This window comes from Amaranthus tricolor, chromosome 16 (assembly GCF_026212465.1).
Source record: "Amaranthus tricolor cultivar Red isolate AtriRed21 chromosome 16, ASM2621246v1, whole genome shotgun sequence".
Classification (NCBI taxonomy): Eukaryota; Viridiplantae; Streptophyta; class Magnoliopsida; order Caryophyllales; family Amaranthaceae; genus Amaranthus; species Amaranthus tricolor.
The window spans coordinates 9,200,638-9,218,391 of record NC_080062.1 but is presented as its reverse complement, the minus strand read 5'-3'; the positions used below and the strand labels follow the sequence as shown (position 1 = coordinate 9,218,391).

General features: G+C 29.5%; 1 protein-coding gene across 1 annotated transcript; it reads left to right on the top strand.

Annotated features, from left to right (window-relative positions):
• The first annotated feature begins 13,220 nt into the window (after window positions 1-13,220).
• Window positions 13,221-16,341, top strand: LOC130802512 (uncharacterized). Its single transcript, XM_057666527.1, has 6 exons — window positions 13,221-13,398; window positions 14,182-14,618; window positions 14,670-14,733; window positions 14,814-15,267; window positions 15,332-15,746; window positions 15,889-16,341. The coding sequence occupies exons 1-6, from the start codon at window positions 13,221-13,223 to the stop codon at window positions 16,339-16,341; spliced, it is 2,001 nt and encodes a 666-aa protein (XP_057522510.1).
• Window positions 16,342-17,754: the final 1,413 nt, after the last annotated feature.

The window sequence follows — 17,754 nt, the reverse complement described above, 5'->3', positions numbered from 1 at the left end:
TATTAGTTGGCACCAAATAAGTTGATGATTTTTTGGATTTAAGGAACCGTAGACCTCTAAAACAAAAATATCAATAAATAAAAATATAAAAATAATTTATTCATTGCTAATTTAAGAGTAAGCTAAATCACAGAGAGTAATTACTAATGAAGTCTAATTTGTATTGGATTTTTAACATTTCTGACTTTTATCTTGAATAAAAGTTAATTTTTAAAAAATCTAACTCATACTCATATTCAGATATTCAAATTTTTATGTATTCTAATTTCGCTCGAATTTGAACTTTTAAAACTCCAACAGAAATATATTGAAGTGTATTTTTTTCAAATAATATTGTCAGTTATTATTCTCCTTTAAGTTTTGTATCCTCTTCATTAAATATATTCGTTACATATCATACAATTTAGAATATTAATAATAATAATAATATCTACGTGTAAATATATCCAATCCCTTAGCTTACACATACACGTTATCGAAATACAATATAAATATAAATAGTTTTGAATTATATGCGCCTAAGGAATCAAAGAAACATCCAAATTTAAGCGTTGTTGGAGTCTTGATGAAAAAACTTTCTCTGATAAAATCTAATAACTCTATCACCGAAGATGAATGCAAAAAAAATAAAAACACTTATATAATCTAAATCGAAATATTAATTTGTTCAGTCAATATATTAAATTTATTTACCCAATCCTTATAATTCGCCACCCTTTTCATTTTTTCGCCACCCCCCCTAGTAAATTACCATATTGCCCTTGGTTTTTGAAAAAATTACAATTATGCCATTAAAGCTAAAATTTTCTATATAAACCACAATCACACTAAAAATACTCTCACTACAACTAAAAACCAACATACAAAAGCAAAATTTGGGAGCAAAAATTAAGTTCAATCCGGAATTTATCAATCGAGGTAAGTTAATTGTAATTAAATTTAATCACGAAAAAAAAAGAAAAAAATTATAGGAGTCGCCCAGATCTGGGCGACTGGACCCCGGTTCAGTCGCCTAATTTTAGGCGACTGAACCGGGGTCGAGCCGCCCAGATCTAGGCGACTCCTATAATTTTTTTTTTTTATTTTTATTTATTATTAAATAAATGTTTATGTTTTGTATATATAAAAATTTTTGTTTTTTAATTTTTTCCTTATATTTAGGAAAAATATATTTAAAGTTTGAAATTTAAAAAAAAAACCTGATTTTTATTAATAAATTAAGTTATTTGTAATTAAATTTAATCACGAAAAAAAAAAAAAAATTAAAGGAGTCGCCCAGATCTGGGCGACTCCTATAATTTTTTTTTTTTTTAATTTTTTCCGTATGTATTTTATTAAATTTATTATTATTAATTTAATTATTATTATTATTGTATTGTTATTTTTGTTAATATTAAATATATGTTAATGTTATTATTATTAATATTATTATTATTATTGTGATTGTTAATTTTGTATTATTAAATATATGTTAATGTTGTTATTATTAATTTTATTATTATTATTATTGTTATTGTTATTTTTATTTATTATTAAATATATGTTTATGTTTTGTATATATTTTTTTTAATTAAATGTTAATAATTTTTTGTTTTTTTTTTGTTATTTTTTTCCATATTTTATTTATGATTATTATGTATTTAGAAATATTATTATTTATAATATTGAATGAAACCGTAAAAAATTGTAGAAAATGGCTGGTAATCAAGGAAAAGGAAAGGGTTTTTTTAGGCAATTGTTGAGAGGTAATAGTTCTAGGCCTACCTTACTCAGAGGGGACCCGCATGAGAGAGGGGTCACGGGTTCTGCTAGGAGGGCTAGGCAGGAAGAGGCGGCCAGACACAGTGAGGCCCAAAGGTCGAGTACGTTGAACCAAGTGCGTACTCATTTTGATGACGAGGCTGATAGCCTCCAGAGTAGTTGGGGGGTTTATAGTGATGATGATAATGATGCTGATGATGTTCAGTTCCAAGGTCCTGAGCCTGCCCCATTGGACTGGACTATAGTTCGTGGCCCCGAAGGCAGATTTGCCCGTGGCGGCCCTAGTTCTTCCGCCGCATCTGAGCGTGCAGGAGGAAGTTTTGTCGATAATGAGCCGCCATGGGGCAGGCCCTCACAGTCCACTAACACAGACTGGTTAGTGACATCACCCGTGCCTAGGGGGCCGACAGATACGCGACTGATCCCTAGCTATGGCGGGCACATAGCTAAACTTATTATAAGAAGCACGTGTAAATAGAAAACCGATTGTAATTGCTATCGCATCGGCCCAACTATGTAACTCATCTATGGAGATAAATTCCCTATCCGTAACAAAGCGACCGGAGTAGTCTACGTTGTCTCCAAAATTTTCAAACTCCTGCACATTTGAAATGATATAAATTAAGTACATTAATGACTACAATAATAATATTTGGATTAATAATAACAACAACAACAACAATAATAATAATAATAATAATAATAATAATAATAATAATAATAATATTTATAATAATTATAATATTAATAAATAAATAGATAACGATAAATCAAATTAATAATGACAATAACAATAATAATTTTAATAATAATAAAAACATTACGTTAACAAAAAAAATTTAAAAACATTTAAAATAAATAAATAATGACAAGAAAAATAATAACAATAATAATAATAGTTATAACAATAATAAATAAATAAATAATTATAACAATAATAAATAAATAAATAAATAATAGTTATAACAATAATAATAATAACAATAATAATAATAATAATAACAACAAATACAACAATAATAATAATAATTATAACAATAATAAATAAATAAATTACGTAAATTAAAATATTAAAAAATTTAAAAAATAAAAATATCAACAATAAAAATTAAAATAATGACAACAACAATAATAATACTAACAATAATTATAATAATAATTTAAAAATACATTAATACGTAAATTTTTTTAAAAAAAAAAAAAAAAAAATAGCAGTCGCACAGATCTGGGCGACTGAACCGTGGTCCAGTCGCACAAAACTGGGCGACTGAACCATGGTTCAGTCGCCCAGTTTTGTGCGACTGGACCACGGTTCAGTCGTCCAGATTTGTGCGACTTGTTTTTTTTTTTTTTTTTTTTCTTCGAACGGCAATTTTACGTACCGCATCCGACTCATAGTCGCTTTCGTTAGCCATATTCAACCAACTACGCCTTACAACTTCTTTAACACTTTTTAGAGAGATAGTACCAGTTTTTAGTGAGATAGTACCGTGTTTCAATTCGTATTTCAAACGCATCTCAGAGTTCGATATATATAGACAAATCATCCTCATTAAATTCTTAATAGTGTTATTAAGCGTGATTTACATTTATTAAGCGTGATTTACATTTATTAATTATTTTTTAACTCCAATGGCATTTTTGTAATTCTTTTAAATCCAGGGGCAATTAAGTAATTTTGGAGGGGGGTGGCGAAAAATAGCAATTCCCTTTATTTATGAGATTCTATTGATGAATTATAGTTCCGATTGAACCTATATAATATTACATAGGAGTATTATTTTTTTGTGAATGGTGTCAGAATAGAGTTCATGTAAATGAAATTGACATTTCCATTTAAAATACATATAAATTGTAGACTATAATCTTACTATCATTATATATCCTCATCATTAAGATATTAATGTGACCCTATTACAATAAGTGTTACGATTGATTTGACTTGCATAAGTCTATATATTCCTACTTCAATAAATTAAATCAGGAATACGGAAAACGTTACGTGGAGCAAATGTGACCATATTACATGGAAGAATAAAGATAGATAACACCTTTTACAAGATGTGCATGAAATAAAATAAATTTGTTGCCGCCGAATTCTAGTTGCTACTTGCTGCTTTCTTTTAATCACATGTTTTTATTTATAAGGATGTTTAAAATAAGATGGATAAGAAGTATTCTATATTCTTGATTTTAATAAGATAAAAAATTTTAAGATCACGATCAAGCTAAAAGAACTTCATTGTAAAAATCACTATGTTACACATAAAAAACAATATATTATAAATCTGAAAAATATTCTTAATTTATAAATATATTATATATCATTTTTTCTGTATATAGTGGACTAAGAAAATCCTTCTCATCCTTCTTATTTTAAATACCCTTCTTATTTGATCATATATATATATATATATATATATATATATATATATATATATATATATATATATATATATATATATATATTGCATATTTAAAGACAAATAAAATTTTATAATGTATATAGCATGCATAATGATAATTTATTGTGGAATCAAAGATTCACCAATTTCTATTTTAGATTAGTGGTTACAGATTTACTCAAATTTGTTCAATTAAAAGTATTACAAATTTGTAAATTTCAATTAGGAGTATAAGTTAGTCCTAACTATGTTTAGAAACTAGCTTTCTGGATATTCGATGCGACACATGCACTGGAATCCGATATTTGATATTCGAAAATTAGCATATAAATTTTCCGTCATCGTATTCAATCTGACTAAAAAATTCAAATCCGATATTAAAAAAGTTTGGATCCGATGTCCAAAATATTGACATTCGATGCTAATCAGGAGAAGTTAAAAATTCAAATTGGATATACAAAATATTTGATATCGGACTTCCAAAAATAGCCAAAATGATTTTTAAAAATATATTATTACTCTTATTAATATTGGACATCATGTATGGATAATCGATATTTGATACTCGATATTTAACTATCTGAAATAACATCTGATATCCGATATCTGAATATCAGATATTTTTGGTGTCCTACTATTAACAAATGTTGGATATTTAGATAATCAAATCTTGAAAATTTGATATCCAAATCCGTATCTGCTTTCCGAATTTTGAAATTGGATATCGAATTCGAATTATGATTTCGAAGCGAATATCAAATAAAATTAATTTTTAGCAATTATTCATTAATATTAACAATATATTGTTATAAATTTTTAAATTAAAATTATCTAAGTTCATAGAAAGTTAAAAATTTGAGAACCATTATATATATATTTAATTGAGAGAATTGGAGGAGTTTTATGATAATTGAAAAAATAACTAAAAGTAAATTGTCAATAACTACATATAAAAACTTTTTTTTTTTTTGTCAAAAACTACGTAACCTTTTATTTTTTTTTTATCGAAACATATTTACTACAATATATGCATTTCTTTGTCAAAACCAACCAAATTATAGATTTCATCTGGGGAGGGAAAGAACCTCTACACCCTTGTACGTTTTTTCAAGTATAATCTATTGATCATTACAATCATATAATATATTAATTTTGATGCATAATAACAAATGGGATACTTAGAACGATTCTGCCATTTATCATGTTTTGATTGGATTGAAAATTTTACATTGCAATTCTATAATCAAAGAAATAATTAATGATTGTATCAATTCAATATTTATGCAATTTAAACATATTCATTTATAATATTGAACTTCAAATCAAAAATGTAAACAAATAAACTAATATTTAAATCTGTCAATCACAATATGTCAACTACCACAAGTATGACAAATTATTTTACATATACCAATAGTGAATTCCTTTTTAAATCACAATTTTGCATTTAAGGAAAAAAAATTAATGATTATTATAACTAATTTGTATTTAAAGAAAAAATTATGTATTGTTCCTGATAATTAATTAAATAAGAATCTTTGAAGAGTTTAATTGTTTCAAAAATCATTTTAAATGTAAGTAAGGAATTATTAATATTAATGGAGTATTAATTTAGATTATTAAATGATGTTTGATTTAGGTTAAAATTAAAACCAAATAAATTTGTGTGAATCGATTGAAAATCAGTTCAATTCATTTACGAATTGTTAGTTAATTTTATTCAATGGAAGAGACCATCTAAAATATATTTTCGTATAATTTTAAAGTTAATTAGATTAAACATTATAACAAGTTGTATTATTATTCAAAATAATTATTTTATTAAAATATATAAAGTAGTATTTAGATATTTTTCTTAAACAAAAGAGTATATTTTTCTTGTACCATTCTTTGAAAATTTTATTTATATATATATCTTCATACTAAACTCTGTGCATTTTACGAGCTTCTAAACTAGTATACTAATGAATTAGTTTTTAATTCGACATAATTATCGCTATTAAGTATTAAATTAGTGCATCGGCAAACTACAAAAAGAAAATGAGACATTTGAAATGAAACTGAGGGAGTATATAATTATATCATATTTACTAAATTTTTTACCTTAAACAATTAAGATATACACATTATCTTTAAATTATTGAATTATACATATATAAATCATACAGGGAAAAATAATATTTGCATTGACGTATCATTTAAAAGTTATAAGAAAACATATTATCGTAATAAATTGAGAAGATAATCTATTACTTACATGACATTCAAAAAATTTTGTAAATAGAAATTATAATAATTACTTTTGGGATTTTTTTATATAAATATTTTGACAGAATCCATTTAGGTAATTTTGTATTAATTGATCATTATATTGATAAATATTTTTAAAATTTTTCTATTATTTTTCTGTAAACATTTTAATTTAAATTATTTATTGAATGATTTTTTTATAATAATTCTTTTTAAACATATTATCAAAACTACTATTGCACCTTTATCTTTTAAATAAAATAATACCTCATCCATTACTCTATTGATTTAATTTTTGTTAATGTATAGAAGAACAAACAAAGCAAATATAATAGTAATACATTTTAAAATTAATTTAGTATTATTTGGATTTAATAATTGCATTATAAGTTTTATATATATATATATATATATATATATATATATATATATATATATATATATATATATATATATATATATATATATATGATTAGTTATTTGAAATAAATATTTTATTAAAAACAACTTCGTCGTTTGATGCTTTTATAAATAAGACGTGAAGTTTAATTTTTGCAAATTGTATCCATTATAAATCAAAAGGCGTAAGCATAGTAACCAACTTGTCAGATTCTGATGGCTTTAATCCACCTGTTTTGCCAATTAACTAACTAAGTAGATATTTAATATTATTTTTTCAATAAAAATAATTTTCAAACCACCTAAATTTTGCTAGTTGTTGCACACGCCTACATTGCTTACTCTTGGATATCACTCGAAAAAAGTTTACGACTATAATTTCTAAATGCCTTATATTTTGCAAAATTTATAGATTAATAATTAATTATTGGCAAGGTTAACCCTGCTTATTAAAACTGAAAAGGTCATGTGCTCAACTTTTGTCCCTCCTTATTTTATACACCATCTGTTTCATTTCAAATGTCATATTTTTTTTTAGACGTTTGTCAATGCACTAATCAAATTTTTAATAGTGATAATCGTGTATAATTAAAAATTATAAAGACTAAATATTAATAAACCTTATGTTGAGAGGAATCAAAACATCATCTCAATTGACTATGTTTTAATGTATGGATTAAGAATAAAATACAAAAGTAAATAATAAATGGTAACCCAAAAGCAAATAGAACATTTGAAAAGAAACGGTGGGGATAGCACAATTGAAAGGTTTATATTTCGCCCCCTCAATTTGTTAACCAAGTTTCTTCGCATATATACATTTTTAACTATTTTTTATCAAAATAATTTATTCTCTCACTTTATTTCTTACCAAATATCTATGTTATTTTGATTAAAAATATTGTATTTTCTCTTTTTGATAGTAATTTAAAAGTACACACTGGTATTTTCCTTGGCATAGACCCAAACAGAGCCAAACTTTTTGTGTAGCATGTTAAATATAAGTAGCATAAGCATAAAACTTTTGGGCAGACCAATCTGGCAATCTCTGTACGTAACAAATTGAAAAATTGAGCCACATGTTTATTCTGACTAAATAATTGAATTGAATTAATAAAAATCTTTGTAGCCAAAGCTATCCATGCATTTTTCAACATTTTGTTTTGTCTTATTACATTTTTTATTATTCTTTAAAATTGATGGAATTTTCTTTTACATTCACACTATTTCAATTCTTTAAAATAACAATAATCTGCAATATAATATACTATTCAAAAGAACAATTTTAACAGTTATATTTTAAAAAAAATAGAGTATTAATATTATTGCACCCAAAAGAAATGATTTAAAAAATATTGTATTATCACAAATAATAGTTATTTTTATTTTAATCGCACGTTAATATAATTTGAGCAATAGATGTGGGGACTAAGGTGACACGTTAATCAAATTAGAGGCTAACTGCTCAACTTTGCTCAAATGAACTCATTTGCTCGAATGAGCATATCCATCATCATCGCTTTGCGTACTTTATGCCTTGATGTTGTGTTGTTCATCAAATGCCCCAAGCCCCCAACTTTGTCTATTTTAAGTCTACAACATTTCCTTTTGTATGATTGAGTCAAGCCATAAGCTTGAGTTTTTGTTTGTCTCTTAATGATATGTAATTCTCTACTCTCCATAACTTAGTTCTTTACACATGTGTTTTTCCTTAATGTTGTGCAACAAAGGAAGTAAAGATCGAAAAACAATAAAGAAAACAATAAAAATTCAAACAAACAATAAGAAAAACACACCACGATTTAACGTGGTTCACTATCAATGTAACAGCTACATCTATTGGCACCAAGAACAAATAATTTCACTCTAAATAACAAAGATTACAAAGATGAATCAAAGAAGCCTATTAATCCTAAACCTAAAGAGAAGGGGTTTATACCACCTAAAAGAAGACCATGATCCTAGTTTTCTATGGACGGAATAGATTGGGTATGAGGATATTGATGACCACCAAAATGAAGACATTAGGGTTAAAATACAAGAAGTAACCACCTAAAAACAAGGAAATAACTGGCCTTAATAAGTGAAACTGTAACATCCGCTTTTTTTAAAAAAAAAATAATAATAATAATAGTAAATAAATAAAATAGTAATAATAAATCTATAAAACCAAATTTCAAAAATTTAAAAAAAAAAATAACTCCCCCATTAACAAATAACTTCTCACTTCTCCCTCTAAATCTTATAACTAACCTTATTTACCCACTATAAATTAAACCAATTACCCTTAACTCATTCACATTATTACTCATAATTCCAAAAATATTATGTTTTATATATTCTCAAATTATATCTACTATTATTTTTGTCAAACTTGAATTTATAATTACTATTTTGATAAAATTTATAATATTATTACAAAATTAGATACGGTTTAATTTGAAAGAGAAATACTTATAATATTATTATTTTGATGAAAATTATATTATTATTTTAATAATGATTTTAAATGCGATTGAATTTGGAAGAAATATATTATGATATTAATATTGCAATTGAATATTCTTGAAATATATTTTTCTTGGGAAAACCTATGATCATAAAATAAAATGTATAATGTATGTTTGATTATATGTTTGTGTGCACGCGACTAATTATTAAAAAATATATTAAATCACGTAAAGTGTAACACGAGGGAAATGAAGCTCTTATATTTGTTGTGATCCAAGGGTGATGAACAGGTTGTCCTGTTTGGTTAGTATAGGTGCCGACAGGTATTATTATTTCTGATACTTGATACAATGTTTGGTCTTCCTTCTATTTGTTGTGATTCAAGTAGAAGGGGTGTGCACACTAGGGTTCCCTGAGACTACTCTGCTGGCCTTGAATTATTTGGGGTGACGACCTCTTGATGAAGTAGGTATAGGGGTAAAGCCTCGGCCTACTGGCGTTCTCGTTCGCTCAAATCATTTTCAAACATAAATCGTTTTATGGGATGGAGTTCGAATTACTCAATTTCCTGATTTTCGGAGTTTTCCCTTGTTTTTCTTGCATTCTTATGTTGTAGGTTATTGATTGCGTGGAAATCGTGGAGTGAGGATCACCTAGAAACATAGCTTTTATTAGAGTCGTATTTCAGTTTAAATTTTATCTTAAGTTGTTTAAATTTTATATGGACATAGATTACGTTTTAGTCTTTTCTTATATTGTAAGACCCTTTGTTGGATTTAAAGTTATTAAGTTATTTCTTAGTCGTTAAGCCTTATATTTATTTTATTAGAAATAGATGTGGCGGTAACACTCCCATGAGTAGGTTTTGGCTCATGTTTTTCATTAAAGGTGTTTTCAAAAGTTCGACCTATTTTGAGGGTGTTACAGAAACTACTTTCCGTACACATCGCTCCTACATCCGACTCGGTTGGCACAAAAATTGCCCAATCGTCGACTCGGCTTTTAGTGCTGGAATGAAAATTTGTGATTTTTGCGACTCGAGAGAATTATACCTAATGAGCTGAGTAACACTATCAGTCTATCAACACAGATTACAATCTTCTTGAGAACAAGCATAATAACATCAAATGAATAACAAGCATGCTTAACCAAGACAAAATCAAACCTGTAGTACCCATAACACAAAGACTTCACAAGCCTCTTATCGAATAGTACCCAAATAGTTCTCACACTCTGTTCATACATAAAGTCATAGCACGCCACTGCGCCCGCTCAATATACTCTACAACATGCTCATAAATTGGCGGTTCAAATGACACCTCAAAACATGCTACCACCCTTGCTACACCTATAAGATTCAATGCATAACCTGCCACACTTATAGAAACCAAAATAATACTCTCTACAACCAACTTATTGGACTTCTCGATAGCACATATAAGGCTTCTAAATGAAATTCTAAATAGCTTCCAATTTTCTTATATAAACCTATAAACATGGCGCTTAGACAGGTACATAGGTTAGAAAAACCGTTATTATAAATATTAAATTACGTTAATTTACTAAATATTGGAACGATTTATCTTATCTATGTACCTAGATCATAGGTATAGAAAATAAGTTTGTAATTATTTTGATTTTAATAGAAGATATTTTCTTAAATAGGTAAATGTACTAATAATATTATAGAATATATTCTAAATAAATTTTCAAATAATTAACAATTTTATTGTCTAAACTTATTCATCTAGTGCATACGTTAGAAAATCGATATTAAAAATACATTTTTGTAACTGAAATCAATTCACTCATCATAGCCAAAGATTTCACGAGGCAACAATCAAGAATTTGTAGTAGTTATCAAATGCAAGTCTTAAGAACATGATTGCGAGCTTATTAATGGGGAATTCGTGTTTTGGATTATTTGGAAATATATGGACATAACTCAATCTAAAATTTCACTTTATACATTAGGTATGTATAATGACGGTTTAGAGGGGGACAAGTTCAACCTTTGTTGGAATGTTTGTTGGTTTTTGTGGAGTGGAATGTTGTGATCAATGTGCTTGTTATGGTGGTATAAGGTATCTGCTTTCTGATTATATTTGATCGCGCTCTCTTTTATGGGTATGAATTGTCTTTTTTCGCTCCCCAGACCCTAATTCTAGTTTTCTACGGACGGATATAGTAGATATGATGATAATGATATTAGAATATTTGTCATTTTCAAAAGTATATTTTGTCTAAACACTACAAAAAACTCTTCATTTAGCGATGGAAAAATGGCGACAGGAACAGCTGGTCGCCAATAGCGACGACAAGGCGAGGGAAAAAGGGGTCGCAAAAGCAAAAAGCAACTTGGTGACGACTTAGCGAGGAACACGTGGGTCGCAAAGCAAAAAGAGTAATAGCGACGGCCCTTAGAGCGTCGCCCGTTGGTCGCCAAATAAAACATTTGGATTTTTTTTTCCCAGATTCTGGGCGACGGGTTCCCGGGACGCCTGGGCGTTGCCTATTTTCTCTTTCTTGTTTGTTTTTTAATTTATAACTTGGCGACGGGTATGTTACGTAGCCATTTGGTCGCCCTATTTTTGAATTTGAATTCAACAATGGCGATGGTTGGTTTGTTTATCGCTTTTTCATCGCCGTTTTGTCGCTGTTATTCTATAAATAACCCACTGATTGTTGTCCATCGTAGTATATTTTCGAAGCTTTGGAAGCTAAAAAATTTGTAGTATATTTTCAAAGCTTTGGAAACTTAAAAATTTGTAGTATATTTTTGAAGCTTTGGAAGCTAAAAAATTTGAAAAGGTTAGTGAGTTTTTTGTTTTTTTTTATATGAGTTAATTTTATTTATTTTTATTATTTATATTTAGTTTCTATTGTCATTAATTTTATTATTTAATTTGTACATATTTTATTTTCTTTGTTATTTTTTTGAGTTTTTATATTTTTTATTATTTTATATTTTATTTTAATTGACATTAGTTTGCTTTATTAGTTTTTATTAGAATAATTATATTATTATTATCATATATATATATATATTTTTATTGTCATTAATTTGAAAAGGTTAGTGAGTTTTTTGTTTTTTTATATGAGTTAATTTTATTTATTATTATTATTTATATTTAGTTTCTATTGTCATTAATTTTATTATTTAATTTGTACATATTTTATTTTCTTTGTTATTTTCTTGAGTTTTTATATTTTTTATTATTTTATATTTTATTTTAATTGACATTAGTTTGCTTTATTAGTTTTTATTAGAATAATTATATTATTATTATCATATATATATTTTTTTATTGTCATTAATTTGAAAAGGTTAGTGAGTTTTTTGTTTTTTTTATATGAGTTAATTTTATTCATTTTTATTATTTATATTTAGTTTTTGTTGTCATTAATTTTATTATTTAATTTGTACATATTTTATTTTCTTTGTTATTTTCTTGAGTTTTTATATTTTTTTATTATTTTATATTTTATTTTAATTGACATTAGTTTGCTTTATTAGTTTTTATTAAAATAATTAAATTATTATTATCATATATATATTTTTATTGTCATTAACTTACTTTTTTGATAAGTTGAATGATTATGTTATTATATTATATTTAGGTGTTAAAAATGAGTTCTAGGCAAGAAAGAAGTTGGATGTACAACCGACGAAAAAATGGAAAGTTTAGTTTAAGATTAATGAGAGGGTTGGAAGAGTTTTTAGATTTTGCTCGTACACAAAGCATGAGTTCTGAGATTATATGTCCTTGTAAAAAGTGTAAAAATTGTTGTTTTAAGGAAGTAGATGAAATAAGGGAACATCTAATGAGAAGGGGGTTTGTTAAAAATTACTATGAGTGGGAATATCATCAGAACACAGAGATAGGAACAACATCTGATGTTGCAGCGGAAGTCGGAGAGCAATCGTCAAACAATCCAAATCCATACGCACAAATGGTGCATGATGCAACAGCAAGTGTGTTTCCAGGCAATTACCATCACTTTTTTCCCTCACAGTATAATGTAGAGTCAGTAGATAATGAACCACCGGTACACGTTGATGAAAATCCAAACCCACAGTGTCAACAATTTTTTGAAATGTTAAATTCTGTAAACAGTCCTCTGTATGAAGGTTGTAAAAATCACACAAAGATGTCTATTATTGGTCGACTTACAAACCTGAAGACAGACCATCGTCTCACTGAGAGGTGTTACGACGATATTTGTGGTATTGTCAACGAAGTGTTACCAGAAGAGAATACGATGGTAAACAACTTCTACGAAACAAAAAGACAAATAGCTGCTCTTGGATTACCTGTTGAGAAGATAGATTGTTGTCCTAACGGATGTTTGATATATTGGGGGAATAATGCGAATGCAACTTGCTGTTACATTTGTGAAACTTCTAGATGGAGAAGAAACAGTAAGGGTGATAAGGTTTCGCGGAAACAATTTCATTATTTTCCCCTAGGGCCCAGATTACAAAGATTGTATGCTTCAGAGGCAACAGCTAAGCATATGAGGTGGCATGCAGAACACCGCACTAAGGATGGAGAGATGATACATCCGTCTGATGCTGAAGCGTGGTTGACATTTAACGACATTCATCCAGACTTTGCATTGGAGACTCGAAACGTGCGGCTTGGTCTGTGTACAGATGGTTTTAACCCATTTGGAAGTTCGGGTCAACAGTATTCATCGTGGCCTGTCATTTTAACACCATACAATCTTCCGCCATGGATGTGCATGAAGAAGCCGTATATGTTCTTGACCGTGATTGTCCCTGGGCCGAGTAATCCAAAGCACAACATTGACTTATATCTTCAACCTCTAATACGAGAGTTGAATATGTTGTGGGAGGAGGGTATTTGTACATATGATGTGTCAAGAAAGGAGAATTTTCAACTACGAGCAGCTTTAATGTGGACGATCAATGACTTTCCGGCTTATTCGATGTTGTTCGGGTGGAGTACTGCGGGCCGATATGCTTGCCCTTACTGCATGGATGATTCCCAAGCTTTCTACCTTACGCATAGCAAGAAGGTGTGTTGGTTTGACTGTCATAGAAGGTTTTTGGATAAAAGTCATCCGTATAGGAGAAATAGAACAAATTTCAGAGCAGGCATTGTTGAGAAGAGAGACCCACCTTTCATTCGGACAAGATTTGAATTGCTTGATGAATTGGACCAGTTTGGTTTTTTGAAAGTCAATGAAGAAGATGCACCGGAGCATAATAAAGAGGTTAGTAAATACTCTGCTGGATGGAAGAAGAGGAGCATATTCTGGGATTTGCCATATTGGAAAACTAACACGATTCGCCATAATTTGGATGTTATGCACATAGAAAAAAATGTTTTTGATAACATTTTCAACACTTTGTTGTGTGTGCCAAGTAAAACAAAGGATCAGATCAAGGGTAGACACGATCTGCGTGAACTTGGTATACGTTCAGAATTCCATCCTATAGGTACGTGTATTTTGATTAATAATTAATATAATTAATAATTAATAATAATTCATGTAACATCTTATTTTGATTATATACAGGTACGTCTATTCCTAAAGCTTCCTATACATTAAATGAACAACAAATACGTGCCTTGCTTCAATGGTTGAAGAGTATTAGATTTCCCGATGGTTATGTCTCCAATATGGCAAGGAATATTGACATGGCCAAGCATCAATTGTTTGGCATGAAAAGTCACGATTGTTATGTTTTCATGCAACGTTTAATTCCAATTGCATTCAGAGAATTGCTACCGGTGAAGGTTTGGGAAGCGCTTACGGAGTTGAGCTTATATTTTAGAAGTTTGACTACCACAAAGCTATGTGTGGAGGATTTGAGGAAAATGGAAGCAGATATTCCGGTTATCATCTGCAAACTAGAGACTATCTTTCCGCCCACATTCTTTGATAGCATGGAACACCTTCCGATCCATTTGGCATATGAGGCTAGAATTGCTGGACCGGTCCAATACAGATGGATGTATCCATTTGAGAGGTATATAAATCATATGTAATTAATTTATTCATTATTCTACCGGTGAACTAATTTTTCCGTACAGGTACCTTAGACATTTGAAACTGAATGTCAGAAATAAAGCTCATGTTGAAGCGTCGATATGCAACGCATATTTAACCGAGGAAGCATCACATTTTGTTTCCCATTATTTTGAGCCACATGTGCGATGCAGGGTCAGAGACCTTCCTAGGAACGACGATGGAAGTTACAACAATATTGTAACTGGTGTATTCACAATCTTCAGTCATCCAATAAGATTTCATGGAAAAGGAGTAGCATATATTTTGGATGAAAGAGATTACGAGATTGCACATAGATACGTGCTCATGAATTGTCCAGAGGTGGATGTATTTATATCTGAGTTTAAAAGTTCAATTCAAAGACATCAACCGAATTGGTCAAGTCAGAGGATTGAAGCGTTTGTGCAAGAGAATTTCGCTAATGCCTTCAGAACTGCAGTATGTTGTTCATCTATTACGTTAGTTATTATGTATGTATGTCAGTATTACGTTAATTAAATTCATAAAGTTATTTCCATTTATCTGACAAGCAAGACAAGGATCATTTGATAACCGAGTGAACAGTGACATTTTGAAGCAGATTGCAAGACAAGGATCATTTGATAACCGAGTGAACAGTGACATTTTGAAGCAGATTGCTGAAGGACCACTAAAATATGCTCGGAGTTACAATGTCTGTTACACAAACGGATATAGATTCCATACCGTACGTCATGCATCAAATAAATTAGCAGACAATAGTGGAGTGTGCGTCAAAGCTGGTGACAACAGTCGTGACGAAGAAGATTTTTACGGGCAATTTCTTGAAATCGTAGAGGTTGAGTACCCGGGGATACCAATCAAAAGAGTAACGTTGTTCAAATGTCATTGGTATGACCCAACTACTACTAGAAATAGCCGCGGAACAAATATTCATAAACGATATAAGTTAGTTGACATACATCAAGGTCGCTCGTATCGTTTATATGATCCGTTTGTGTTGGCAAGTCAAGCATGTCAAGTGTATCGTTTATATCGCTCGTATCGTTTGTAGTTAGAGCCGTATTTTTCGATGACCAACAGCAAAAGTCATAAAGACTAGTCATATCAGATCAGGCAGCGACCAACTAGCGACCACCCAAACCGTCGCTACACTGTAAAAGTCAAAGAGATTAGTCATGTCAGAGCAGGCAGCGACCAACTAGCGACCATAAATCCCGTCGCAATAACACGGAAATACTGCGCGAAATTTTTTATCCACTGCAGCACGCAAAAACATCTGAAAAGTAAACTTGTTGGGTCTTGTCATCACAGTGGCGACGCGAAAGCGATGGAAATTTCCGTCGCCACGTGCACGTACAAATTTGAAAATCTGAAAAGTTTGCTCTGTTGGGTCTTGTCAACCCTTGGCGATGAGTTGGCTACAAACATTGCGGTCGCCAGTCTCAGAAGTCCAGCAATATATACTTCCATTTTTCCATGCGCCATGCATTTTCTTCTTCATTCCTTCATCTTCTTCATTCCTTCATCGTTTCCTCACCAGTTTTTGTTCCTCCATTGATCATTTGCTTTTGTTCAACTCTGAAAACTCATCTTCTTATTGTAGAAAAATGAGCAATGACGACCTTAATGATTGGGCTAGCAACTATTTAATGAATAATTTGTCGAGTAGCAACGATAATAATGACGACAATAACGAAGACAACAGTAACCGAGTTGACGTGAGTAATGAAGATACTCCTAGTGATTCCATTCAAAATATGGATGAGGACGATGGAGACGATCTTCGTCCGAATCTTCCATGGCTACCCGTCATAAACAAGTAAATCTTTTAATTATCTTATTATCATTAATATTTATTCAATATTAAAATTTCAATATTTACTAATTTTCTTAATTGTTGTAAGATTTAATCCGATATCCGGAAATACGATTGCATCCAAAATAAGGGCTACCTTCAATCATAGGCAAGATGTCAAAGGTAGTACTTGGAAGGGTGTGACAAAATACACCAAAGATTTTTATTTTAATGAATTTAAGGTAAAATTATTATTTTGTTCTTTATTTTTAGACTTTCTTATGTATAAATTATTTTAAGTAATTTATTTGATGAAATATTTATTTATTTAGAAACAATACAAATGGGACCTTCGTTTCGAACATTTTGTTCGAAGGTCGTGGGAAGAAAAAGCGGCAAAGCGCTATTCGGATATGCTTTTCAAATGGCGTAAGACGTTGAAAAGCAAGCCCGAATTTAAACCTCCTTCCATCGATAATGAGACCTGGGCGCGATGGAAGGCGGATTGGGAACGCCCAGATAATAAAGCCATTTCGGCTAGAAATTCCTCCAACAGACGTGGAGGAAAAGACAGAGCTGAAGCCACTCATATAGGTGGCTCAATCCCGCACGCCAAAACAATGCGGGATTTGGTAAGTATTTTGTCAATTAAGTATTATTATATTGAAT